The sequence below is a fragment of the Mirounga leonina genome, unplaced genomic scaffold (genome assembly GCF_011800145.1).
Source record: "Mirounga leonina isolate KUSES-001 unplaced genomic scaffold, KU_Mleo_1.0 Mir_53, whole genome shotgun sequence".
Classification (NCBI taxonomy): Eukaryota; Metazoa; Chordata; class Mammalia; order Carnivora; family Phocidae; genus Mirounga; species Mirounga leonina.
This window is the reverse complement of record NW_023270807.1, coordinates 72,608,247-72,635,752: the sequence shown is the minus strand read 5'-3', so window position 1 is coordinate 72,635,752 and position 27,506 is coordinate 72,608,247. Positions and strand designations below refer to the sequence as shown.

Here is a 27,506-nt window from a genome sequence, read left to right as displayed (position 1 = left end):
GAGAAGCAGGCTTCTTGCCGAGCAGGGAGCCCGATGCGGGACTCGATCCCAGGACCCCGGGATCATGACCTGAGCCGAAGGCAGACGCCCAACGACTGAGCCACCCAAGCGCCCCTGACTGTGTCTTTCTTGATCAGTGTCAAGTGCAGAGCCTGGCATAGTGTCAACATCTACTAAGTGTTCTTTGTTCTTTGTATTTTGAATAAATGAATGAATCTAGTTACAGAGAAGTTTCAGATTAAAGAAACAAAAAGTAAAAACTCAGCCTGTACCAGTGGCGTGCTTTAAATTTTTTAGCCTTAAACTTGATAATCCAGTGTCATTTCTCATAGATACAATGGCAAACAAAAACTCGTTGAAAGGGAAGTCAGAGTATTGACCCTTAATCATTAACTTCAAAAGTCATCTTCAAACCTGGGGTCAGTCAGAGGAGAACGATAAGACATCGAAGTGGGAGGGACGATACAAGAGTCTGGGTCGAAGATGGGGGCTACTGATCAGTGGATTGGCACAGGATGTTTCATAAACTCAGATGGACAGGATTTGGCAATACAGGGGGAGGGACAGGAAAGGATCTCATGTGGGGTATCCCGCAAGAAGGATGTGAATTCCTCTCAATTTCTGGTTTCAGTTCCCATAGTCTGACTTGATCAAGATGACAAATATTTTAAAATTCATCTCTGTAAAGCTAATACCTTTGCCATTGTATGAACAAATACCTGAATCATCCCTTTTTGGGACATAGAACCATCAAGTTGAATGATACATCCACTACCCAGTGTTCTCCTGGGACAGCTCCAGAATGACAGCACATACTTTACTTCCAATAAATTTCCACTTAATTCATGCAGAATTCATTCTAACATTGTTCAAAATATAGATAGCATGGGGTTTTATACGACAGAGGCAACTTGGAAGTCACCCAAGAGTTTTTATTCATAGATAGTAAGTAGACAAAGTCTTATGTAGCACACAAGCCAAAAGGGAACAGAAAGACATGAATTATGATTAATCTGGATAAATAATAACAGAAAGGTTTGATTTTCTTTTCCTCTTTTTGGATTGACAGAAAAAAGAAAATTGAATCAGGATCTCAAATAGGATGCTGCACTTAGCCTAATAGAGCATTCTTTAAAAAACAAATGAAGGAGGGGGGAATCGGAGGGGGAGACGAACCATGAGAGACCATGGACTCTGAGAAACAAACTGAGGGTTCTAGAGGGGAGGGGGGTGGGAGGATGGGTTAGCCTGGTGATGGGTATTTTTTTTTTTTAAAGATTTTATTTATTTATTCATGAGAGACAGAGAGAGAGAGAGGCAGAGGGAGAAGCAGGCTCCCAAGGAGCAGGAAGCCTGATGTGGGACTCGATCCCAGGACCCTGAGACCACGACCTGAGCCGAAGGCAGACGCTTAACCATCTGAGCCACCCAGGTGCCCCCTGGTGATGGGTATTAAAGAGGGCACGTTCTGCATGGAGCACTGGGTGTTATACGCAAACAATGAATCATGGAACACTACATCAAAAACGAATGATGTAATGTATGGTGACTAACATAACATAATAAAATAAAATTAAAAAAAAATTCTGTATATTCTAGGCTGCTCAACTCATTTAGTGCAAAGAAATACTCATGCTTAGTTGCCTAAGCAAAGAACAAGGAGTGCCCTGGGCACTAGAGGAGGTCTGAAGGCCATGTCCAAGTTCCACATGAGGCAAGGTTCAGGTGGAGGCTTGCTGTCCCCGTTGAAGAGCACAGGCTGCTGCCGGAAGTGTATTCTGTGCCCCCAGTCAGCTGTAGTCCATCAGAAGGCACTTTATGTTCTGTGCTGTGGACACACTCTGACCTGCGTTTATCCCACTGGAACTTGGAGAAGCTGAGAAAGGTTGCGCCCGCAATAACACCACCGTGCTGCATACACCGTTTACTTTGCTGCTGTCTTCTTCCATCCTGATGGGTCTTCTGTGCTGACGAGGTTAGAAAGCACCCGTGGCACATAAGGAGAAGGCTTGTGTGTTGCTTAAATCAATGTGACTGGGACACGAGCCATTGTCCAGAAGGGGGCGGCTAGACTGACGATAAGATTGTACAAAGTTCCTCAACCTCCAGCTAGGGATTAAACCTAGCTCTAGCCAGCTGGCATCTCAATATGATTACTATTTAGCTAACGGGACATTCAGCACATCAGTTAAGGACAGAACAGATTTTCATTTTGGCTTTGGTACTGAACATCTAAGCAGAGTTTTAATAAACTAATGACTTTAGTGAGTCTTAAGCCTATCCCAGTGGAAAACCACATGATTTGAAAGCCATTTCAAAGTACATTTATAAGGAAACCAACTAGAACAGATAAGAAAGAGGGCAATTTTCAAGGGCATCTTTCCTTTTTGAGCTTGACCAAAAAGGTGGCAGGGGTTAACAGAGAAGAACGTGGGCAATCCTCAGAAAGGCGTAAAGGTTGTTTTTTTTTTTTTTTTTAGATTTTATTTATTTATTTGAGACAGAGAGAATGAGAGAGAACACATGAGAGGGGGGAGGGTCAGAGGCAGAAGCAGGCTCCCTGCCGAGCAGGGAGCCCGATGCGGGACTCGATCCAGGGACTCCAGGATCATGACCTGAGCCGAAGGCAGTCGCTTAACCAACTGAGCCACCCAGGCACCCCGTAAAGGTTTGAGGATGAAGTGACTTTGGCTTAAAGCTCTGCTTTTACTCAATTTATGTCCCAACGACTTCTATATGATGGGCCTGCTTTTTCCTTCTTTCCTGGGGAGTGCACTCTTGGTGCATGCTTCTGTATAACACGGTTTTTCTAAGACTCCTGATGTTGGGTTCTGGTCATTTTTGCTCAGTGACTGCACTGGGGACTATTAATGATCAGAACGAATTTTTATTTAATAATTAACGCCAAGTTAAAAGACTCTTTTAGCTCTTAAAGGGAGATATATGGCAGTTCTATCTCCAGAAAAAAAACAGAGTCAATGGAAAAAAGAAACTATGTCGCTTGTGATATGTAGAAGAAAGAGCTGGGAAGAAAGGGAAGAAGAGTAGCTGGTGAGGAAGAAAGGGAAAGGAGTAGCTGGTGAGGTTTCCTGGGAAACTGGGGTACAGGGGAATGAGATTTAGGTTAAAGCTCCTGGAGTTATCTGACAAAAAAGGAGAGATTTAAATTTAGATCCAATTTCCATCTAACTTGGAGAGCCAAGGACCTCAGAGAAAATGCAATTGGAAGGAGGGAGAAAATAGGGTCAAATTAGAAAGAAAGAGAGATACAGGTAAAGAAAGTTCCTCAGTAGTCAGGAGGAAAGGGGACTGCATAGCTGGATACCCAGAAAAGGAATAATTCTCTAAATTAACCACCCAGCATGTAATCTTTCTCTCTCCATCTCTCTTTTTGTGTACCCACACACACGCACACGCACGCACACCTGTGAACCACGACTGCTGATCTGATAGGACCTGCTTTCTGAACTTGAGAGAAGCTGAGTGGGTGACAGAACACTATCCCTGAAGCCTTCTCACGTGTGGTAGGTGAGCAGAGGACAACATTTTCTTTCCTTTTTTTTTTTTAAGATTTTATTTATTTATTTGAGAGAGACACAGCAAGAGAGGGAACACAAGCAGGGGAAGTGGGAGAGGGAGAAGCAGGCTTCCCACTGAGCAGGGAGCCTGATGTGGGGCTCGATCCCAGGACCCTGAGATCATGACCCGAGCCGAAGGCAGACGCTTAAGGACTGAGCCACCCAGGCGCCCCAGAGGACAACATTTTCAAAGCCTCATGTGTTCCCAAGGCTATCTGTAAAGTGTGGAGGAAGGAAACAGCAGTATCTCAGGCCATGCCTCATCTTGAAGGCATTATCGCTAAAATGTAAAAAGGTCTTGCCCCAGCAAAGGGGCTCTACTGGATGCAAGGAGGCTGCTGAAAGAGGCGTTCCATTTGGAAACTTGATAATGGTAATCGTTGAAAGTGGTTTTTGCACTGCATCAGGAAGCTGCTTAGAAATGAATTCAAGGACATTTCTAAGTGTTCTTACACATGGCTTTTCACACACACAAAGGAAAACAAAGGATATGTGGCTACTATAATGATTTCCTTTTTCGTTCTTATTCGTTTATTCTTTTAAACAGACACAGATGTAATTAAACCTTTCCACATTTTTGACTCTTTGGCAGAAAATACCTAGAAGGGTAGAGGCTGGGAATTTGCAAACTTAGCAGTTGCTTCAAAGGTCAATGCAACCATGGGTAAGTAGAACAATAAAGGGCGGTGACTGGTCATTCCCAAGGCCAGACGGCACAGGCTGGTAAATGTGAGGTTCAAAAGCTGTCGGGAACAATTTCCATGCAGGGAGACTGGTCTGGCAATTTCAGTAGCAAGTTATGCCTGGGAAAAATTAGACTTTTAATTAAGTTTGTGAAAACTCCCCTGAACGATCTACAATGTAAAATAGTGTACTTTCCCTTATGCTTCCATACTCTGTGATATAGAGTGCACACATAAAGATAAATCAATTGGCACATCTAACCATGATTTCTAGACTGAGAACAAATAAAAAGACCCATTCTGTTCCCAACAGAAAACCAGGTCATGCAGTTTGGAGGTCCTCGGTACCATAGTAATTTAAAGACTCATCAGGGACTAAGTAATGCAAAATGCCAGTTAAGAGTCAATCAATTAAGTAGAATGCTGCCGTAGTGGAGTTTTTAAATCCAAATATTATGGGTTGATAAAACTGGCTTTTATAACTGAAAGGGGAACCCAAGAATTTGAGATGTGAAATGAAGAGTGAACCCTTTGGGCAACAACCAGTCTGCCGAGTGTCCTGGGGTAGAAGGGAGAGAGGACAGCTCACCAGTGACAACTCATCCCTCAGCAGCTGGGCGTGTCTCAGTGGGCTGTGGACCACACCTTGAGCTTGGGAGTGCAATGGTGTGGAGCAGAACCAGGGGAGGCTGGTCCCTGCCGGGCATGCTGTAAACCATGGTCTGCTTGGGATCCCGGGAGGACAGGCTCTCCCCAGGTCCTGATCTGTTGCTGCTGGGTTGGAGCCAATTGCTATTCAGGGCAAGACAACGAGACAGACTTGGCTCCACAGAAATGCCAACATAAACAAGTTGCTGCTTGACCTCCTAAATTTGGCTCTGCGTTAAACTAACAAGATCATTTTTATTATTATTAAGAGTATTAAAAATGCAAAAGTTTGGCTCCTGAGTTTACTGAACTGGAAATAAATGGCCTGGAGAGGCCAGAGCTTTTTCAAATTCTTCTGAACTGCCTTATTGTTGTTCTGTCTCCTACTCTTGCCTCCTTGTATTTCTTCTCCTCATCCCCCTCCCCGCTCCCCCCCCCACTTTTTTTAAGAAAAAAGAAAAGGGCTAAATCTCTCTGGCTAAATATTGCAATATTTCTTTCTTCTAAGTCCTAAGTCACAGCATGGGAAAATGCCAAATGTGAGCATGGCACACAACCTACCCACAAACACCAAAATCGGTTGTCTTCAGAGACCAACAGTACTGACCCCAATCCCTCCCTCCCTGTTCTTTCTCCAAAAGAGATAGAAAGTAATCCCAAATCCATGCTTGTCTCATCAAGACAGAAAATAAATCAATGAGTGCCTCAGTCAAAATGCCAAGTGGTCTCTCTATCTGTATCAACAAACCGACGAATTGCAAAGATTTAAATACTCAGAGAACAACTTTATCCTCCAAACAGCATGTTGTTCAGGAGAGAAGCAGCGAACAGGAGGGCCCTGACACCGTCGCAGGGCAACGCTGGACCCCCCACTGCAATCCCGGCTTGGTTTACGAGGCCTTCTGTTTGATTTGCAAAACCAATTCATCTGGCAGTATAATCCACGCAGCCGATCACCCCCAAGGACAATGAGGGTTCTTTTATGGGCAAATATCTTCCCCTGTGAGTAATTTCACACATGAGTATGGGAACGGGGAGCTAAAAATGGATTTCTGACCTTATCTTTTATATGACAAACAGACATTTTCACTTGGGTTGATGAAGTGATAGAACTCCTCATTCATGCAGATTTCTATTCTGTGCAGTCCGGTAAAAGCCCAGAACAGCCAAGCCAGGAGTGGAAGAAATGGGGCCTACTCTGTGGGAGTGTTTAATTATAGCTCAGTTACAACAAAGGCCATCAGATGGCTCGTTTATGTCACCTTTCCGTGCTTCCTTCTTATCACTTGCCAAAAAAGGACTACATTTTCGTATGAGGGACGCTGAGAGTGGCCTTCACTCCCACGTTGGGACTCTTGCATCATCAATCTATTTTCCCTCCACACGACACCGAGGTGCATACTGAGCCGCCGTGATTTTGCAGGAGACTGAATGTTAAAGCCAGTGAATGGTATTTAGTCTATAGACATGGTAGTGTTGCAACTCAACTTAAAGAATTCCTTTTCCTTTACACTGGAATCGAGAGGCGGAAGTGGGTGTGGCACCACACCCTATTTCCCCCAGTGACGCACTAGTAAAATTTTTGTTTCCTGTTAATGTATTGCTCTGCGGATCTAAAAGTCTTAGTTCCAAAGGGAGGAATGTTTCAGGGCTGCCTGGATGGCTCAGTTGGTTAAGCTTCTCTTGATTTCGGCTCAGGTCATGATCTCAGGGTTGTGGGATCAAGCCGTGCATCAGGCTCTGCTCTTCGTGCAGAGTCTGCTTGAGATTCTCTCTCTCCCCCTCCCCACTCACTCTTGAGTGTGGGCACTCTCTCTCTCTCAAATAAATAAAATCTTAAAAAAACAAAAACAAAAGGAGGAATTTTTCTACCAGGAGACACAACAATGATTCCACTGAACTGAAAGTGAAGATTGCCACTCAGTTGCTTTCGGCTTGTGCTTCTCAATTAACAAAGAAGGGAGTTCTTGTCACTGTGCTGGCTGGGGTGATTGACTGGGCTCCTACTTCATGATGGAGGTAAAGGATAACAGGTCTGGAATATAGGAGATCCCCAGGCATTCCTTAGTATGACCATGCTCTATGACTATAGTCAATGGGAAATGTCAACAACCCAATCCAGGCAGAACTACTAATAGCTCAGACCCTTTAGGAATGAAGATTGGGTCACCCCACCCCGCCCTGCCCCATCCCTCCTAGAGACAGAGTGTGTATGTGTATACACACACACACACATACACACTCTGTATGTATACACACTCTGTATGTATACACACACACACACATATATACATGAAACATATATGTATGAGACTTGATGCAGTGCTTGGCACATAGAAAATGTTCAATAAATGTCGGCTATTTTTAGCTTTACATCACAAAGAGTAAATGCTAAAGCACGGAGAGATTTGAAAACTTTCCTTAATAGTTCTTTCTGAAAAGTTCAGCATGAATCAAACTGAACTGCAAATGAATGCATTTATAGAATTGGCCACTTAAAAGAAGAGCACAGCAATCAATCCATCCGGAGCAGAAGGCTTTTTTGTCAATGCAAATAACAGACCCCTGGTTTATAGTTTGAACTTATTTTTATGTCGAGTTTCCTTACCATGATGCATGATTATGTAAGTCACAGGAATCCTCTTAAGTTTTTATTCTGCTTTACTTATTAATTTAGAGCAACTACTCCCCGGCAGCACAAAACATCTTTGAGAATCCATGAATATAGTTAAGTTTAGCAATGCATTTTCTTCCTCGGCTGAAAAGTGACCCCCCCCCGAAATACATCCATATCTGAATACCTGGAACTCTTGAATGTTAATTATTTCATTTGAAAAAGGGTCTTTGCAGATAAGATTAAGTTAAACATTTGAGATGACAGATTATCCTGGGTGCTATAGACTGAATTGGGTCTACCCCACCCCCAAATATGTATTTTGAAGCTGTGACCCCCAATCTATCTTATATTTAGAGATGGGGTCTCCCTGGAAGTGATTAAGGTGAAATGAGGTCATAAAGGTGGATCAATGTCCTCATGAGACACCAGAGAGCTCTGTCTGCCACATCCCCCACCTCCTGTATATACACAGAGAAAAGGCTAAGTGGGGACATAGTGAGAAGGTAGCCATTTGCAGGCCAGGAAGAGAGCTCTTACCAGAAACTGAACCCTGCTGGACTCTGATCTGGGACTTCTAGCCTCCAGGTGTGAGAAATAAATTTCTGCTGTTTAAGCCACCCAGCTTGTGGTATTTTGATATGGTAGCCTGAGCACAGACGAATATACCTAGGTTCAGGTGGGCCCTAAATGCAATCACATGTATCTTATTAGAGGGAGGCAGAGGGAGATGGTAGACACATACAGAAGAAGGGTATGTGAAGATGGAGCAGAGGGAGATTTGAAGATGCTCCGCTTAAGGACTGGAGTGATACACGAGCCATAAGTCAAGGAATGCTGGCAGCTACAGCAGCTGGAAGAGGCCAGGAACAGATTCTCCCCGAGAGACTCTGCATGAAGCATGGCTCTGCTGAATTCTGGCCTGGTATATGGTACATGCTGGATAGCTAGGTTGTGGAGGCATACCCTGAATGCCCCTGTTAATCACTATCTTGAAAATGTAGTGATCTTGTCCTCCTTCTGTATTCCCATCAGGCAGGATGCATAGCAGTGTGTTGTTCAGGGTTCAAGGTCAGTGGCTCAGGGGGTGGCCAACCTGGAGTGTCTCCCTTGTAACGAAGAGTGTCCATGCGGCAGGTCTTGATTTTTTGGAAATGCTGGCCAGGCAAGGAGGGGAAGGGCTACTGAGAGTTGCAGGGTTAAGTTGCTATGATCTAAAAACTGGCTGCACGTAGATCCCAGCAGCAGATGCTCCCTTTGCATAAGTAAACCTACATCTTGATCCTTGCCTCTGGGTCTTTTCTTTGGTCTCACTGGACCATCACCCTAGGCTGAGAGTCTGCTGGGGTGCAGACCACTCTAAAACAGATTTTGGACTTCTGGTCCTCAGAACTGTGAGAGAATAAATTTCTGTTGTCTTAAGCCACCAAGTCTGTGGTAATCTGTTACAGCAGCTGTATAGAACTAATAGGTTCAACAATGAATTATTCATTCAATAACTGAGCTTAACTGTGAGCTGAGACCCTAGTTATCACCTCACTGTCCATCAGAAACACTGAGTTTCTACAGTTTCCTGAGCTGGGGATACAGTGGTAAATAAGATGGGTAGAACTCCATTCTTAGATTCCAGTCTGTTGTGGGAGAGACCGAAAACAGTTGAAGGAATTAATATGTAATATGATTTTGGGAAACACTATGAAGAAAACAAACAGGGGGCAGGGTGATGTGAGAGTTTGGTGGAAGCTACTTAGATAGTGAGGGGAAGTGTTCTTTGCAGACAAAGCCCGGGCGTTGAGACTGAAGCAGCCATGGGAGGAGCTGGGAAACAGCAGTCCAGGCAGAGGGACATCAAAAGCAAAGGTCCCAAGGAGGAAAGGGCACAGCTAGTTCTAGAACGGGAAGGGCAGCCAATGTCACTGATGTCTAACCCTTAGTAGTAATTCATAGTTGAATGCATCCTCTGTACCAGGCACCGTTTAATGGGATTTACACTATTCACCTTCTTTTTTTTTTTTTTTTAAAGATTTTATTTATTTATTTGAGAGAGAGAGAACACCTGAGAGGGGATAGGGTCAGAGGACAAAGCAGACTCCCTGCCGAGCAGGGAGCCCGATGCGGGACTCGATCCAGGGACTCCAGGATCATGACCTGAGCCGAAGGCAGTCGCTTAACCAACTGAGCCACCCAGGCGCCCCACTATTCACCTTCTTAATAACTCATGAGGAAGCTACAATTATTTCTTCCTTTCTAAGAAGAAGATAGGGAAACACAGTATGGTGGGCAAGTGTCGAGAGTGGAGGCTGGAGCCATAAAAGCATAGGAACGGTGTGTAGGCCATTAGAGGTGAGCACGGCATTTAAATTTTGCTCAAAATGCAATGAGATATTAAAAACGGCACGTTCTGCATGGAGCACTGGGTGTTATACGCAAACAATGAATCATGGAACACTACATCAAAAACTAATGATGTAATGTATGGTGATTAACATAATAATAAAAAATGCAATGAGAAAGAAGAGTGTTCAGCAGAAGAGAGTGTAATCTAATTGGTGTTTTAAAAGGACCACTCTGGCTGCTGGTAGGTGATTAATTGTAGAGAGGAATAAGGGGAAGCAGGCAGACCAAGAGACTATTGCAATGGCCTAAATGAGAGATGATGGTGGTCTGAACTAAGATGATGGCAGGAGAAATAGAAAAGAATGCATTTTAGAGGAGGATCAACAGAGAGAAATTAAGACTGAATCTCAATTACTGAAGCTGACTGTTCTGAGGTATGTGATTCTTTTCTAAGCATTTCTCATGGTGCATTTATTCCCCTATTTTCACATACCATATCCTTACACAGAGAGGATCTACACTTAACATCTTCTACGGTTGTGTTGTTGTAGGTGTAATTCCTGCCAATATTTAATCTATGAAGTTCTCCCATTTCTCCATTGGTCTCCATTCCTGAGACGTGTTCTGAGAACCGTATTTAGGAAAGCACAATTAATGACAATACTACTTAAGTATGATAATCTTAGCAAACAAAGCTACTGTCAACTTCCTCCAAAGTATTTTCATCTCTTATCATTTTTTTAAAAAACCAACCCCTCTGAGAAGTATGAAAGGACTATGATGAACATCTTGGAGCTGAGGAAGCAGAAGGTGAGGCAGGTTCAGTAGAGTGCTTAGGACAGTCTTGTAGTGACAGTTGATGTAGTGCCTTGACCCTCCCAAGGCCTCCCAAGGCCTTGACCCTCCACCTAATTCTCTTCCCATCTCCCAGTTGCTTCATTAATTGCATTGCAACATAGTAATTCTTTTTGTTCTTTCATTCCTTATTTTCAAGCTTCTAAGAGCAGTCCATATCTCTATTGCATAGGGCAAGGACACGACTTTAATTCAACAGATCTTGGAACAACCTTAATGGATTATTGATGAAGATGGATGCTGTTCTTTCTCAATGCAGAGAAATGAACAATCATCAAGAAATATTATCATGGCTGTGGAAGGGGGAAACCTTTGACAAAAAGAAAAATGAGCTCTCCTACAGCCATACTGGAATTCTTTATTTCCTTCTCTCACACATACCTGGTAATGGCAGGAAAGACAGAAAAATGAAATAAATGGATGAGTGATTGATTGTGAAGAATATCGTGATGTGACAGATGTCACGGGAGAAATCATTTTTATCATTTTAAGAATTAATCAATTCTTTTTCTAAATAAAAATTTGGGTACCTGATGAATAGCTGCCACCTTTGCTTAAATAAACCTCAAGACTCACTTCCCAATTCCAGAATATCACTAAGAAGTATTGGCCTTGGGCCCAGAATATCTGGTTATTCCATAATAAAATCTTACAACATCATTATCACTGCATTTCCACAGTGTTGTCTAATCTTCAAAATCCATGGTGTGTTGTCAAAAATGTGACAGACATTCAACAACAGTTAGTTTCTCATCCCCCCTTAAATTAAATTTTGTACTTGTTATAAAAATAAAATGATCTAATGCCTTAAGACTTAAAAACATTTGAACTTTGGGTTACTACTATATAAACATGTTTTTAAAAAATCAGAATCTAGAGGTGTCCCCTAAATTTGGCATCCATGACCCATCTATGATGTCTCTCTCTATAATTTTGAGGGAGATGGGAACGGTGAGGTATCGCCAAACTGTAGAGAGATTGGTCACTCGAAATACCTTCCTTTACTGTCAAACTAGCTTGTGTGTATAAGGGCCTCTTTTTTCTGGACACGTGATTCTGGGAAAGTTAATTTGATAATATTATTGTCCTGATCTGATATTGCTGGTCTTTCTGAGGTACACTCTATGCATACGACTTTTGGAATTCACTCGATGCCTACAGATGCCTTTGCTCCATCCTGCTCGGTAAGTGATGACTTTAATATCCCTTCCCTTTTACATCTTCGCTCCAGGCTACTGCTTTGCATTGGCACCCCACTCATGCCTCTATGTAAAATGAAAACAATAAAGCAAAACACTGAAGACATTTCTCTGGACTGCACGCATGCCATGGATAGCCTTATCACAAACCTAACAGATACGGCCTTCCCCGCCACCAAGAACCAAAACAGAAGGCACATACAGCATTTACTCTAAAGTGAGGTAGAAATTATTATAATTAGCCGTAAGAGCAAGTCTGTACATTTGAAGTGCAAAGAGATTTGTAACGTTTTGTGTAGAGCTCTCAGCAGCTTTACTAGTGACGCACTTTGCAGAGGAAATGGCTGTTTCCTGGGGCTGAAGATTAGTGAAAAGTCTGCAAGGACAGGTGTAGTTTACATTGGGGGTCAGTCAGCTAACAAATCCGGCAGCTGCCTGGTTTTGTAAAGTTTTACTGGAAGAGAGCCATGTCCGTAGCAGTGCTGAGTAGCTGTGACAGAGGCTGCTTGGCTTGTAAAGCCTGAAATATGTACCATCTGATCTCTTACAGACCAGTTTGCTGACCTCTGTGCATGTAGACACATCAATAATATAAATATAGACATGGAAATATAGTATGTGATAATGACTCAGTTCACAATTTCACTGTGGAATGACTTATGAATAATAAATCTGAATGTTAGATATGATTTTTCCTATGAATAGAATAAATTTCTCAGCAAGTTTTCCACCCCTGATGTGAGCTCCACTCTCGCACTCCCCCATGATACTGTAATAGCTACTATGACATTGAACTGGTTTTTCTCTGAGCACTCCATCAATTCAACCAAAGAATGAATCAAAGTAGTGGCTTGCTATTGTGGAATCTATTTTTTTTTTACTTTTCAGCTGGTTGCATCAACTTGAGATGTAAAGCGTCCATATCAATCAACAGCTTTTTTGCTTCTTATGTGAACATTCCTAGATAATGTTCAGCCTTGAAAACTAAAGTTTAACCTTTAACGTTTCTTGTAGAGATAAGCCTTTCATTGAATAAATCATTGCCAAACACTTACTGTGCCAGGCACTGTACTAGATGTCAGGGATCCAGCAGGGAAGGAGACATGCTCTGCCTCTGTCATCCCGAGCTTACTACTTACTTCTTACATAAGGTCAGTCCTTTTATCTAAAGGTAGGACTGGTTAGTACACAAAGGAAATACCAAGGCAATCAATAACTGCTGAGACAAATCCCCACAGAGCAATGGGAGGCAGCCTCTCTCCTGCACATTAACGTCTGGTTCTGTGCAGCACAAGAAGGACCTGGATGTGAAAGCGCTCACCAGATTTCCATTCAAGTTCAACTGAGTGACCTTGCTAAGTTTGAGATTCCATACAATGGTTCACAATGTATTTATTCTTAAAATAAAACCACATCCCCAAAAGACTTAAATGAGACAGAGACCAGGCCTATGACTAAGTTAGTGCTTAGCAATATAATGAGCGAAGAGTTTTGGTTATGTGAAAATAATGAGGAAAACAGACACAAAGAAGCACCTTCCCTTTGTGCTCCTGTTTGTCCATTAAAACTGAGAGTAAAGCACTTAGAACCTCCTAATCAGTGTCTGGGTGCAATTTGGTCCCATTTTTCAATGGCAGAGATATGTATTTAGACCCCTTTTGATTTGATGGGATTGCTCACTTTATATATTTTCAAAGTAAAAATAACTTTATTGTTTTATGATTATAAAAATAATATATGCATTTGTTTCACCAATACATAATTTACGCAATACTTAAAAGGGTGCAGAACATAAAATATAAGCCCTCAAAGTTCTACCTTCCTTAATAATGGCATTTGTTGAGCATTCACTGTGCCAGACACTGCGGTAAGTGATTTACATTCCTATATTCATTTCTATACAGGGAGCCCTGATGCGGCTAGTTACACTGTATCTACTATTAGACCCCCACTTGCTGATGGAGAAATTACAGGTGAGAGAAGTTAAGTAATTTTTGCACAAGGCTGTATAACTGGTAGCATCAGAGGTTCCTGTACTGAATTCAGGGGTGCTGTAAACCTAGGCATAAACCCAGGATTTTTATTTTCACTGACTTCTAACTGACATTTAGCATTTCTTCATGATAAACGTAAGCGATGAGCTCCATTAGTATTAGCAGTATCTTAGACTTTTAGCCAATAGAAATCACATATATTTTCATATCACATTACAATTGCTGCAGACTTTCCAGACTCATCACTGTTTTGAAATGACAGTAGTTATCAGGTGTGCTTTTAGATGCCATGATTTGGATATTACTATACCATCCCATTTAAAAATATCTTGAAAACTTTATTTTAATATAATCAGCCTGCTTTGTAATGCTACGTATTTTATTTTAGACATTTAAAAACACTGTGAAAGGGATCTCTCTAGGCTTACCAGACCAACAAAGGGACCCATAGCACAGAAAAGCTAGGAACCCCTTGCTAGAGAGTGAGCTGAAATTAACACCCGGGGGGGTCTGACTCTGGAGCTTGGACTCAGGCATGTGACAACTCTGCCATTCTGTCTATCCTTGGACTCATGTTCACATTTTGGTGAATATACTTTCAGATCTCTAATTTGGAGAGAGTAGGTTAAGTGGTGATTAAGCAAACTCAGGAAAAAATCAAGGAAACATTCTCAGGAACAAAAACACTTTCCTACTTCCTCATATTCTCAAGGAGGCGGGGTGGGAGAGGATTGGAATCCACCATTATCTGGGGCTCTTTAGTGAACTGGGGGGGCAGTTCAAGGCCACCAAGGAATTGCACCCCTGGGAGTGGGACAGGTCATAGACTAAGTTGACCTACAAGTGTAAAGACATCAGAGATATTCCCAAACAAGAAGAGCCCAGAGATGTGACACTTGTGGGCTCTTTTTGGGAAAACCCCCAAACTGCTGAATGATAAAATCCAGTAACTCAAGAGATTGAAAAGGACTGGGGGCAATGCTCAATTTTTCAAAAAACAAAACAAATCCCAGTAACTATAAAGTTCTGAGAAAAAGAAAATGTAACCTAGGAAAATTATCCTTTGAATACAAATACATATAAGAAATGTTTTCAAGGAAGCAAAGACTTGGGAGATAACAGCCCCTCTGAACTTTTCCGGACAGACCCACCACCAGCCCGATGGCATTTTTCCAGTGACTATGAAGTCTTCCTTTCTTCAGGGCACTGGACTCCCATCTGCATGAAAATATTCCCTAAAGATGGGCAAATTGCACTGTGGACAGCCTGTACAACCATACATTACTTCCTGACGATGTATGAAACCCAGCCAAATAAGAGTAAAGCAAAATAAAGAATTCAGAAAAGAAGAACCTACATTTCAGGGAAATGGGCTTAAAACGCCTAGGGATTGTATTGATAAAAATTAACTATTAAAATCATTGATAATATGAAAACAGTACAAAGAAGTCAGGAAATAAAGGAGGGACGGTATTCCCTTTCATAGAAGGCAGTACATAAGAACTCTCAACACTTTAAATAGAGAGTTGACAACAAGTTTTCCATCCATGGGAGCCCCTGAAGATGTGCAGAGTGGTGGCTCTGCTTCAGCCTTCATGTTTGAGCCAAGCTTTGTTCTTTATCTCAGCAAGCTGATGCTCTGATTTCTGTGAGCTTGTGTCATTAACATTCTAGTCCACGGGAGACAGACACACATAGGTCTGGTGACAAAATTGGGTATCTGAGTATGCAGGAGGGGTTGGGCTGTGCACCTGGTGAAAAACACATCCTGTGCATTCTCCTGGGAGACAACTAGCTGGTTTTTCCTGGCCACACTCCAGGGCAACCATAAGCCTTTCCATTTGAAACTTCTGCAACTCCTCTAGCTCATTCCATTTTCCCTTACAGCTTGTCCTGATGATGTGAGTTCATAGTATTTGTTTGTCATGTGGAGTTTATGAATAGATTTACGTAAAAGGAGTTTTGACTTCTGGCCACTGGTCTGGACTTGCCTCACAGTTTATCCTCAATTTCTCTAATCCTTCCAAAACTTCTAGCAAATGGAAATTGCTAAGGTGGCAGAGATTGGCTATGTGTTCACTAAACCTATTTTCTTTTCTTCCTCTACAAACAGCTTGACTACATTTCCCAGCCTCCCTTGCAATCAGGTGTGGCCATGTGCCAGAGTTCTGGCCAAAAGAACAAGGAGGAGGTTATGTATACTACTCTAGACACAGCCATAAAAGTCTCCAAGTTGTCTCAACAGATAGCCCTGCAAAGGACTCCAAAAACCTAGCTCAGGGGCTGGCAAATTTTTTCTTAAAGGGCTAGATAGTAAATATTTTAGGCACGTGGGTCACACGGTCTCTGTCACAACTACTCAAAGCTATTGCTGTAGAGCAACAGCAGCTGTGGTTAATATATAAAGAAATGGGCACAGGTGCACTCCAATAAAACTATATTTGACAAAAAAAGGGGCTGGCTCACAGATCACGGTTTGTTAATCCCTACCCGCGAGGATGGCAGAGCCACAAGATGGAAGGAGTCTGGGTTTCTGAATGGCTACATGAGAAGCACTCTCTCCCACCCAGAGAAGCTAGCAACACTTACCCTAACTAATTTAGAAAGATGGCCATCTTGGGATGCCTGGGTGGCTCACTGGTTGGGTGTCCACCTTTGGCTCAGGTCATGATCCCAGGGTCCTGGGATTGAGCCCCACGTCGGGCTCCCTGTTCCACGGGAAGCCTGCTTCTCCCTCTCCCGCTCCCCACTGCTTGTGCTCCTGCTCTTGTTATCTCTCTCTCTCTGTGTCAAATAAATAAATAAAATCTTTTTAAAAAAAAGAAAGAAAGATGGTGATTTCAAAAGACACCGTACTGAGTTTCCAGGCAGGGGGAAACCAAGTTCAAACATTCATTGCTCTATCACCTCGGTATTTCATGTGAAATGCTTTGGGGCCTCAATGATGCCAATTTCTCCAATTCCCTACTCACCAGTGACAGTTTAAAAAATATAAAAAGATGGGGTGCCTGGGTGGCTCAGTCATTAAGCGTCTGCCTTCGGCTCAGGTCATGATCCCAGGGTCCTGGGATCGAGCCCCACATTGGGCTCCCTGCTCCACGGGGAGTCCGCTTCTCCCTCTCCCACTCCCCCTGCTTGTGTTCCCTCTCTTGCTGTGTCTCTCTCTGTCAAATAAATAAATAAAAATCTTTAAAAAAAATTAAAAAAATATAAAAAGAGTCAAAAGGCTAAGTACTAATCTAAAAACCTCCCATCTATAATCATATTTTAGTACTATAAACTTAAAAATCATAGCGTTTGAAGATACCATTCTTACAAAAAGAAATACAGCAAGCTGCTTATGAGGGTATTTTTGTAAGGAAGATGTGCACTATTGCTTTTATGCTCAGCGGCTGCCACAGGCTGAGGCTGCCTGACCTGGCTTTTCAAGTGCAGTTCCATTACTCAAATTGCTCAGCACTGCAGAGGATCAACACGGTTGCTTGGCTCCAGATTCTGATCCACAGCTAACGAAAGATTCCACTGTTAACGCAATCTCTGCAAACTCTCTGGCATTGGCACTCAGATGTTCAGGATGCTTGAGATGGCTGGTCTATTCAAGTTTCATTGGCTTGGAATTCTAGCCTTTGCATTAATCCACCTAGTGATTTTGGGTGTTCTTGTCATCTTTATTTATAAATGAAAAGTTGAGCACCAAAACAGTGCCTGGCACATAGCAGGCAGAGAATAAATAAATATTTGCTGAATGAAGTTCTTTTAAATTTTGTGTATAATCATATGTTATTAAATTATCCCCCACATCCAGGGTATTAAACTTTTCTTGCCAAATCTCTTATAACAACAACAACAACAGTATGAACAACAAAACCAGTAAGAGAAACTGGCACTTGTAGGATGAAATTTTTAGTGGCTGACAGATGGGGTCAGGGAGGATCATGAGACTCTACACCTGTCCTCCGAGGATGTAATCTGGATTGCTAGAATAGGTAGCTGACAATGTACGAAACTTTTATGATTACTTGTCAAAAACAACTCACAGCAATTATAAAAAATTTATCGGGTATAAAGATGAGGCTAAATCATGCCGCATGTTGTCGAATGAACACATACAGATGAAATTCTAAAAAATTCACATGAATCACATTACCCAGAATAGTTGAAGTAGACTCGTTGGACATAGGATTTTGAAATTTCTCTCTCCCCCCTTTTTTTTTTTTAAAAGATTTTTATTTATTTATTTGACAGAGAAAGAGATAGAGAGAGCAGGAACACAAGCAGGGGGAGCGGGAGAGGGAGAAGCAGGCTTCCTGCTGAGCAGGGAGTCCGATGTGGGGCTCGATCCCAGGACCCTGGGATCATGACCTGAGCCAAAGGCAGACGCTTAACAACTGAGCCACCCAGGCGCCCCTCTCCCCTTTTTTTTAGTGAATGTTTGGATGATAAAAATATTTTCCCGATGTTAGAGTATAAGTTTTTATGGAGCCCTTACTTTCCTAAAATGTTACTCTTCCAACAAGATCACCTGTGGTTTCAGGCTGCTCAGTGTGGGGAACCATATAAGCCAGTGGTCTAAGGGGAGAGTTTAAAGGGAACTTGGAGAGAACTTATGATGTTCATTTCTTTTCTATCAATTTCATGTTTATTTTGATACAGCTACAAAAATAACAGCTTCTTATGAAATTACTCTCAACTTTATTATAGCTATTCTGTGGCAGTATTAAGCCTTGGAAAAGTAATAGCAAAATGTGTGAAGTAAGCCATTTTCTATTTTAAATGTCAAGCAAAAGGGAATATTCTGCATATTCAACATTGGCTGCTATTTTCCTGAAGAATGTTCAGCATATGATGGCATATTGTAAAAAAATTTATTGGCATTTTATTTTAACAGCCCCCAAAAGCTTTGTATTTATGGCTATCACCTAAAAATTCTATTGTAAGCAATGAGGGAATCAAGGAATTCAGCTGAAAATGATGGATATAATATTTTCTAAATTTGTATGCATGAGACCCAGTTTTGCCTTTTCCAACAAGGAGTAAGAGAAAAACTCACAAAAAATTGTTAAAAGCTACACCTAGTTACAAAATCTTAAAATAAGTTAGTATCTTAAAAATGGAATGAGGCAGGGATTACTAATTCTGAGACATACATTTAATCAGAGAAACACATCAAGACTGGTCGCCATTTTACATTATCTACTCCCTTCAAAAACTCCATAAGGTAGGTCTTATCACCTTGAAGTTGGGAAAGAATAAATAACTGTCCCAAAGTAATTAAAGACTAAAAAGAAGCCACACTTTAAATCTAGGCTCCTTTGACTTGGCAGGCTGTGCTCTGTCTGTCACCCCAGGCTGCTGAATTCATACTTCGTTTGTCACCCCAGGCTGCTGAATTCATACTTCACCCAAGAGACATCCAGTGGCCCTCCCACCCCAATCCTTTTCCTCCGCGCATGACTGAGTGTTCTCTTTGCTAAAGTCACATATGAGCATGTAACCAGAATGACTTTAAAAATCAGTCGGGAAATTCAACAGAGCACAGTGTCTGTCTAGGTGGAGAACGTGTCTTCATTGACCAGATGCAGCTTCTAAAGAGCACAGCAACCTGTCCCAGCCGGCCCGGCTTGGTGCCAGTGTTCCCTCACTTGTCTTGAGTTAATTAATACTTGAGTTAATTAATACTCTTCTTGTGGTAGGTGGAATAATGGCCCCCTTCACATCCTAATCTCTGGCTCCTCTGGATACGTTACTCCATGTGGTAAAAGGGACTCTGCAGATGTGATTGAATCAAGGAGCTGGAGAGATTATCCTTGATGATCTGGGTAGGCCCCAGATTCTCCCACAGGGTCAGATTTGAAGATGCTATCCTGCTGGCTTTCCAGATAGAGGAAGGGGCTACGAGCCAAGGACAGCAGACTGCCTCTAGAAGCTGGAAAGTGCAAGGAAACAGATTCTCCTCTAGAGCCTCCAGAAGCCACACAGCTCTCCACAATTTTAGCCCAGTGAGACTTCTGACCTCCAATGCTGTAAGATAATAAATTTGTGTTGGTGTAAGTCACTAACTATGTAGTAATTCATTTGAGCAGCCATAGGAATCGAATCCTTTCTATTTCAAAAGTGTCCTGTTTGTACAATAAATATAAGGGGATAGAGTTCATAACTGATCAAGCTTTAACCTTGAAAAGCCAACACACCATCAAATTGTAAAGCTCTCATGGAAATCCCTTCCTGGGTTTGGTTTTGGGGGATCTCTGAGGCCCAATAAAGCTAATTTCTGGGGCGCCTGGGTGGCTCAGTCGTTGGGCATCTGCCTTTGGCTCAGGTCATGATCCCAGGGTCCTGGGATCAAGCCCCACGTTGGGCTCCCTGCTCAGTGGGAAGCCTGCTTCTCCCACTCCCACTCCCCCCTGCTTGTGTTCCCTCTCTCTCTCTCTCTCTCTGTCAAATAAATAAATAAAAATCTTAAAAAAAAAAAAAAGCTAATTTCCTATACCTTCCATGGATTGCTATGGATTTAGTGTTCTGGATTCAATACTGTTGTCGGGTAATAAGAACAGAAATATATAACCACTTCTCAAAAGTCTTGTAAAAGAGAGTTTGTGAGAGCACTACACCATGCAGGGCGTCTAATGCAGGATCCAGTCATTTGCCTCCTTGGGACATGGGGCTTCATTGTCCAGTCAGCACGGCAATCAGCACTCAAAAGAGGCAGAGAAGGTGCAGACAGTGGACTGATGGGTGAGGACGGGAATGGATTTTTTTGCCAAGGGTGGAAAGTGAGAAAAAGCAAATAATCAGTGTTGGGCAGGAGAGGTTCATTTAATCATTTAGTTCTGCCTGGGTAAGCAACATCCGTGAGCAAATAGCCCTCCCCTTTCAACTTGCAGATATTTATAACCCAACCAGAAGGTTATTTAGAGTAAAGGCATCATGATTAAGTGAAGGAATAAACTATACGTGCAGACTGTAGTAAAACCAAATGAGATCTCAGAGGTCCCCGGTCAATCCTCAGTACTGAAGGGGGAGGCCCCTCCACATTGTTCCTCTCACATTCTTGTCCAGCTTCCTCCAGCGAAAAGAACTCCCAAGACAGTCAATTCCACTTTCGGATGACTAAATGCTAACAAGATTTCTTTATAGTTAGCCATAATCTTATAATCTTCACCCTTTGGTCCTAGGTCCACATGCCTGCAGCCGCATAATAGGATCATCTAGGGAGCCTTTAGAAATCTCAAGCCCAGGCTGTACTGCAGACTGCCTAAATCAGAATCAGTGGGAGTGGGACCCAATACTTGAGTTAATACTTGAGTTAATTCTTAAAACTCTCAGGTGATTCCCATGTGCAGCCGAGGTTGAGGGTCACTGGCTTAAACTCTCTTCCCCACTATGCTCTTTACATAGTTAAAGTCACCCTCCCTGAACTGGATTTTCTCTTCCTTAGGCTGTGATTTTCATCCATCCCCTCAGAGCAGGCAATTTGAGGTAACTGGCAATCACTACTGAGCAGCCCTGGACAAGGGCATTGTTGGGGACCACCAGGGAAGACTTGGTGGCCCTGGGGTCCATGATGGGATTTGGCCTGGTTCCTTTCATGTCTTAAAAAGTATAACCAGATTGATAAATTGAACTTCATCAAAATTAAAAACTTTTATGCTTCCAAGGAAACTAACAAGAAAATAAAAAGCAACCACCGAGTGGGAGAAAATATTTACACATCATATATCTGATAGATGTGTACCACCCAGCATATAAAGAAATATTACAATGATTAAAAAACAAATTACCAAATTAAAATGGGCAAGAAATTTAAATAGACATTTCTTCAAAGAAGACACATGAAAATATAACCACCTTTTCCCCATCCCTAAACACACACACACACACACACTCCATCCCCTGACATCACCATTTTTGAATTTTGTAAAATTTGCCATGATTTTTCCATTGACTAGAAACTGCTCATAATGATAAAGGTACCTTCAATAAGCATTATTTAAAAATCAATTTTCTGAGATGGCTCATCTGGCTATAGTGGGAAACCTACAAGCCACTCAGACCCACCCTTCTCCCCAGCTCTAGAGCGCCTCCCATCTCTGGGAATCCCAAGGCCAATTTCAGAGGCAGGCAAGCTGGATCCCAGAAAAAAAATACTGGATTTTCTAAACAATGACTATTTGACTGCAAATTCAAGCACTGCTTGGAAGATTCTTTAAGAAAATAGGCAAAGGGAAGTTGGTTTTTTTTTTTAATTTTTAGATTTGAGTATTTAACTTATTTTTTTGCAGATAATAAATACCATTGTTCATCAAACAATTAAAGAACACTACAAGGCAGTGTTTATTCAAGAACTAAGAGGTGAGGAATCAACTGTAAGTACACTGAGAGTGAAGGGAAAGAAGTAGAGCATTGTCTATATTGTAACATTGGTTACCATGAAATTAACATATATACTATAAAATTGTACCAACGTGTAACAGTACTTATCTGTATTTTCTGACTTTCTCATGATGAGTATGTATTTCTAATAAAAGACAACAGACCACTCTGGAAAGCAGTCTGGCAGTTTCTTATAAAACTAAACATGTTACGACCATATGCCTGGCAATTGGACTCTTGGGTGTTTATTTCAGAGTGAAAACTGTTCATGGAAGAACCTGTACATAAATGTTCAGAGCAGCTTTATTTGTGATAGCCCCCAGTAGAGAAAACCCAGATGTCCTTCACTGAGGGAGTGGTTAAATAAATCGTGGTACATCCGTATCATTGAATAGTGCTCAGCAATAAACAGGAATGGGCCACTGACATACGAAACAATCTGTATGAATCTCTAGAGAATTATGCTGAGTGAAAAAAGTCAAACCCAAAAGATTATATACTGTACATACCATCCTTGAAGTGACAAATTTAGAGAGACGGAGAACAGAAGCGAGGCTTTGCAGCATTACGGAGGTGGGTGAGAGGCAGGTAGGTACGGCTGTGAAAGGCAACGTGAGCCCTCATGGGGGTGAACATGCTCTGTGTGCTCATGGCCTTGGTGTTCATATCCTGACGTTGTGCTATAGTTTTGCAAGATGTTACCAATGGGGGAAACTAGGTAAAGGGCAAATGGGGATCTCCCTGTATTATTTCTTAAAACTGCATGTGAATCTATTATTATCTTGAAAGTTTAATTTAAAAAAAGACAATAGGAATCAATTTTAACTAGAGAAAATACTTATTGTGTTGAATCCATTGTTGCATTAAAGAAATCTATCTGTTAGATAGCAACACAATATATATATATATAGTGAAACATTGCTTTAAGAAATAAAAACAGCCATGACACCTCCAATTTTCAGCGAACACAGCCTCCCTTCTGATGGCATGATGAAGGATTACTACATGGCTTCCTCTTCAGCAAACTTCCTTATCCTAAGTAAGTAGTAACCCACAAAGCCTGGGAGGGGAAGATGGATGGCAGAGAGTTAGAACTGACGCTCGTTCACGGGGAGATCCCCAGGTCTAACCAGAAGTCAGTGCAAGCGTAAGGAGAGACACTCCAATAGGAATGGGCGCTCTTCAGGTGTCCCTCCCAGCTGTCAGAGAACATCGGCTTCACAGGGGAGCCTAGTAATAGTGCAGACTTCCCCAGACACATCCCCAGAACCCAGTTCTGTGGCTCAGAGGTGTGGCCCATGCATCTGAAGGGTGAGCCAGTCCCTCTGGGGAAAGGAGCTGCCATGAGGAACGCTGAGGGCCAGACTGGATCTTGGCTGCTCGAGAAGCACCTGCGATCCTCAGTCAGAAAAGGTTCCAGTCATCTTTCCTTAGGGAGGATTCAGGAGATCTGTCTAGTTCAGGAGCTTATCGAAACAACCACAGGAATCACTGCTGGCAATCCAAGTCACACCTGGGAACACACTAGCTGTGGATGCCTGACCGTAGAGTAGAGAAGAAAAATGACAGCCACCGTGCCATACCATAAGATCAGGGCTCTGGAAAAGAGCTGGGTGTGTTGCCGGGGGCTTCTCAGGGAAGCTGGTCCTCCCAGCTGTGCAGCAGGGAGCAATGGGGGAATGTGCTGTGACTTTTCTTTCTGCCCTAGTGAGGACCAGGGTGTGCTCAGGAGATAGAGATGGGACCATCTAGACAAAACCAATCAAAAACGATGTATAAAGGCTGTCCAGTCCTACACAGTTTCTTTCAGCTGTCATGTTGGCCACCACACTGGGCACAGGGCTCCTTGTAAAATAGGGACTGGCCACCTTATCCCTGTCTTCTGCCATGGCCATTTTCTCCACCTCTCGTCTTCCAGATCTGCTTCTGGTCATCTCTGCTAACCTCATTTGTGACCGCTTTTCCACCCCTGCCTGCCCTACTTAGTCTGGTTCTTGGCTATGACTTTGGCTTATCCAGTCATATTTCCGATTATTCACTTCCGCTGCTTTGCCTCGGGTCATCTCAAGTACATACTCCCTCTAGCTCCGCACTTCTCAGGGAACCTCCAACCCAGTTTGACCTGGTTGAAGATGCCCTGCCCACCGAGAGGCACCATCAGCTGGCCACACCCGTGGGCTGGTGGTGTTAACTGTAACATCACTGATGAAGCCCTTGGCTAGAAATGGTTGGAATAGTATCTCTTTCTTCTGCCTCTCTTCTTTCCCTGTCCTAGTTTGGTCTTATCTGGTTTGGATATTTCATACTCGTCCTTTTTCACCCTGGTCATAGTCCCCGCTGACCCCTATCTTATAGGACTAGTTAAGGAATGGGAAATGGGTCTCTTCTCCTATACCAATCCTAATCAATTGTTAATGTCTCAAGTCAGTGCGGTGTTTACAAGATGGCATCTGACTTCAGTGAGCTGTAACGGATGAGTCCTGCCTGCCGTGGGTGAGCGTGTGGGTCGTCTTGCATTTGAAAAGACTGCTATCTTTAGACCAAACACTTCCTTCTTTTCCTTGGGCTGATATCTGAACTGTAAATGCTTCACAAGTTCTCTGCATTCATTTACTCCAAGCCCTAATCTTTCGGTGAAGAAACAATATTTCGAGTGCATTAGCATTTCCCATTCATGCCTGCTATGAAAATATCTGCAAAACAGAAATTGCAGGCACTGGATCTTTGCTCCAATGAGAATGTACCCTGCGAGTGCCTTTGGTAGAATCCATTTTGTGGTTCTAGTTTGGGAATTGTACAAATCTTCCTAGCTTTAGGTTGGAAAAAGAGTAAGCTTCTGGGGTGAATGGTATCAGAAAAAACTGTCTCCCACCATCCAAAAGCCCTTCCCTTATCTTTTTCCCTTTCAAGGGCCTGTAGTTACTGGTCTCTTGTGACAAAATGTTGCCTCTGTGTTCCAGTGGAAATGTGAATACCCAGATCCCGGGGCCGCGGGGGGTGGGAGGGGGGGACGGCCGGGGTGAGCACACAGAGTTGCACTCCCACTTGTCTACACAAAAGGGGCATTCTACTGCAGGGCATTTCCATTATATGTGATATTTCCAACCAAGTATTATCTTCACAGAGGAGCACTGACTCAACTTACCTTGTAGTGGAAGAGAAACAGTCCGCAGAACAGGCTGTACAAATCTGCTGTGAGCAGGGAGAGGTTGACCGAAGTGGCGCTGGTTTTCTTTATGACGACTGGCATAAAGCTGTAGAGACCAAACATGCAGGCGCTAAAGCCAACGTAGAGCAGTCCTGAGGGGAGAGGAAAGAGAAGTGACTGACAGCCTTCTCCGGGGCCTCTGAGTACCCCAAGCGCGTGGGAGAAGGGGGCCGGTGCGCACCGTTTACCTCGCGCACAGGAGTTTTTCTTCACTCTGCTAACGGATTTTATTAGGGTAACAGACAGCTAAAACATAAAATAAAAAGTAAAAATCTTCTTGTGGAAAATGAACTTTCTGCTTCGCACCACATAGCTGATATTTTGCTTTTTCTGGGAAGGAGTGCCTCTTAGTGGCTAGAGTCCGAATACGGGATCAAGGCTTCTTAATTCTATTTCCAGTGGTGCTGTACTCTACTTTTACTATCTATGTCTTTTAAAGCATTTTTTTAAATCTCTTTTTTGTTTGCAAAATGGGAACAAAACTACTGGGTTCCACGTATTGCTCACAGTGATGAATAACTACATAGTCCTCAGGATGGAAGGGCTAACATATCACAGAGATGTGGACTAAGTCAGAATTGGAATCCTAACTGGGTGGCCTTGGGCAGACCACTTCATTCTCCAAGCACAAGACGACCTGTGAATTTCTTCCAGATTTGTGCATCCTGCTCAGTCCTACACCCCAACAAACAGAGTCCTACTTCCTCATCACCTTCCCTAGCATACTGCGGGTTCTCACACGTAGACTCTGCTGTTTTAGAAGTCGTTAGGTAAATGCTTCATAGACCATCAGAGAACTAAGTGTTGTAAAACAGAAAGATTAAGAAAAAAGTCCTTAAAATGCTATATGCTCAGCCTCTCATCCTCTAAAATTCTCTCTCAATATAACTAGATCTACGATTGCTAGTACTAATTCCATAAGTACATAATTTTGCTGGGTCCCAAGCAGGAGTTTATGGCTAAATGCAGAATTTGGTTTACCTTTTACTAGGTTGAGATACAATACAAATGTACAAAAATAATGCTCATTCTCTACCTTGACAAAATAAAGCAAAGAATAAGCATAAGTAATATAATGCAGTGGATCTTTGGGCATTTTAATATAATAAAAGCATCCAACCTTTCCAAAGGAATCCTTGAGTAAATGTGTCCGGTGTGGGCTATGGGATGATTGCTTCTTCTGAATCCTGTGAATTGGGGAGGATTTGGTAGGTACTGGACACCTAGTCCTTTGACTATGAATACTAGTGATTCCTCCGAAGAGAAATTTGGTTTTCCCATATGAAAAGTATATAAGGGCATAAATCATCATCCTATACACTTCTGATTCTCAGTTTAAGGAAAGCCACGTCAAATCTATATGAAAAGATTGTTCTGAACATTAAGTAAGCAAACTTAGTACAACAGCCCCCTCTAGTGTGGTGGAAATGCCCTAAGAGGAAACTGGAAGAACCACTTCCCATGCTCGGTCAAGTACAAGTCCTCTTGTGGATATTCTGCCATAGTAATATCAGATAGCTTCTGACTCCATCACAAGTTCTAATGCCCTAAAAACAGTCAATTCTCCTGTAATTGGGTTTCATGCTACTTATAATTCATTTTCTTTTTAACCAAGTTACTAAAAGTGCAATACTAAATAATTTATGATCAATGCAGGAAAAGACATAAAATTAATTCAGTATTCCTTCAAAAAATCTGGGATTTAAAAGACAAAGAACAAGCTATATCCTTAAATTAATCTACTAAAACTCCACTAAAAATCAAACTTGGTCAGAACATAGTCCAGGCACCAGAGCCTTTTTTTTTTTAATTGCATCACTGATTTAGATTAAATATGATTGAGTTCGAAAGCTCCAGAATCCTACCCTTCCATCACCTTACCTGGCACACTGTAGACTCTCACATGTGGGATCTGACATTTTATATTCACTCAATTATTCAACCACGTATTCCCTGAGGACCTACTCTACCCTCAGCTAGCAAAGCAATGGAAAACAGAATAGAGGAGGACCTTAGG

At 42.4% G+C, this 27,506-nt stretch overlaps 1 protein-coding gene across 2 annotated transcripts in view; it reads right to left on the bottom strand.

The window, feature by feature from the left end:
- The window catches only part of SLC35F1 (solute carrier family 35 member F1), a 385,178-nt gene that overhangs the window by 5,208 nt on the left and 352,464 nt on the right, over window positions 1–27,506 (bottom strand). Inside the window, exons 7-8 of one of the 2 annotated variants that reach the window (XM_034990391.1) lie at window positions 25,427–25,581; window positions 23,213–23,341 (exon numbers count right to left, since the gene is read on the bottom strand). In XM_034990391.1, the coding sequence (XP_034846282.1) occupies window positions 23,312–23,341; window positions 25,427–25,581 (185 nt within the window). In that variant the 3' untranslated portion in view covers window positions 23,213–23,311. Of the gene's footprint in view, window positions 1–23,212; window positions 23,342–25,426; window positions 25,582–27,506 lie in introns of those variants that run through there. The other variant, XM_034990390.1, reaches the window with a different exon arrangement.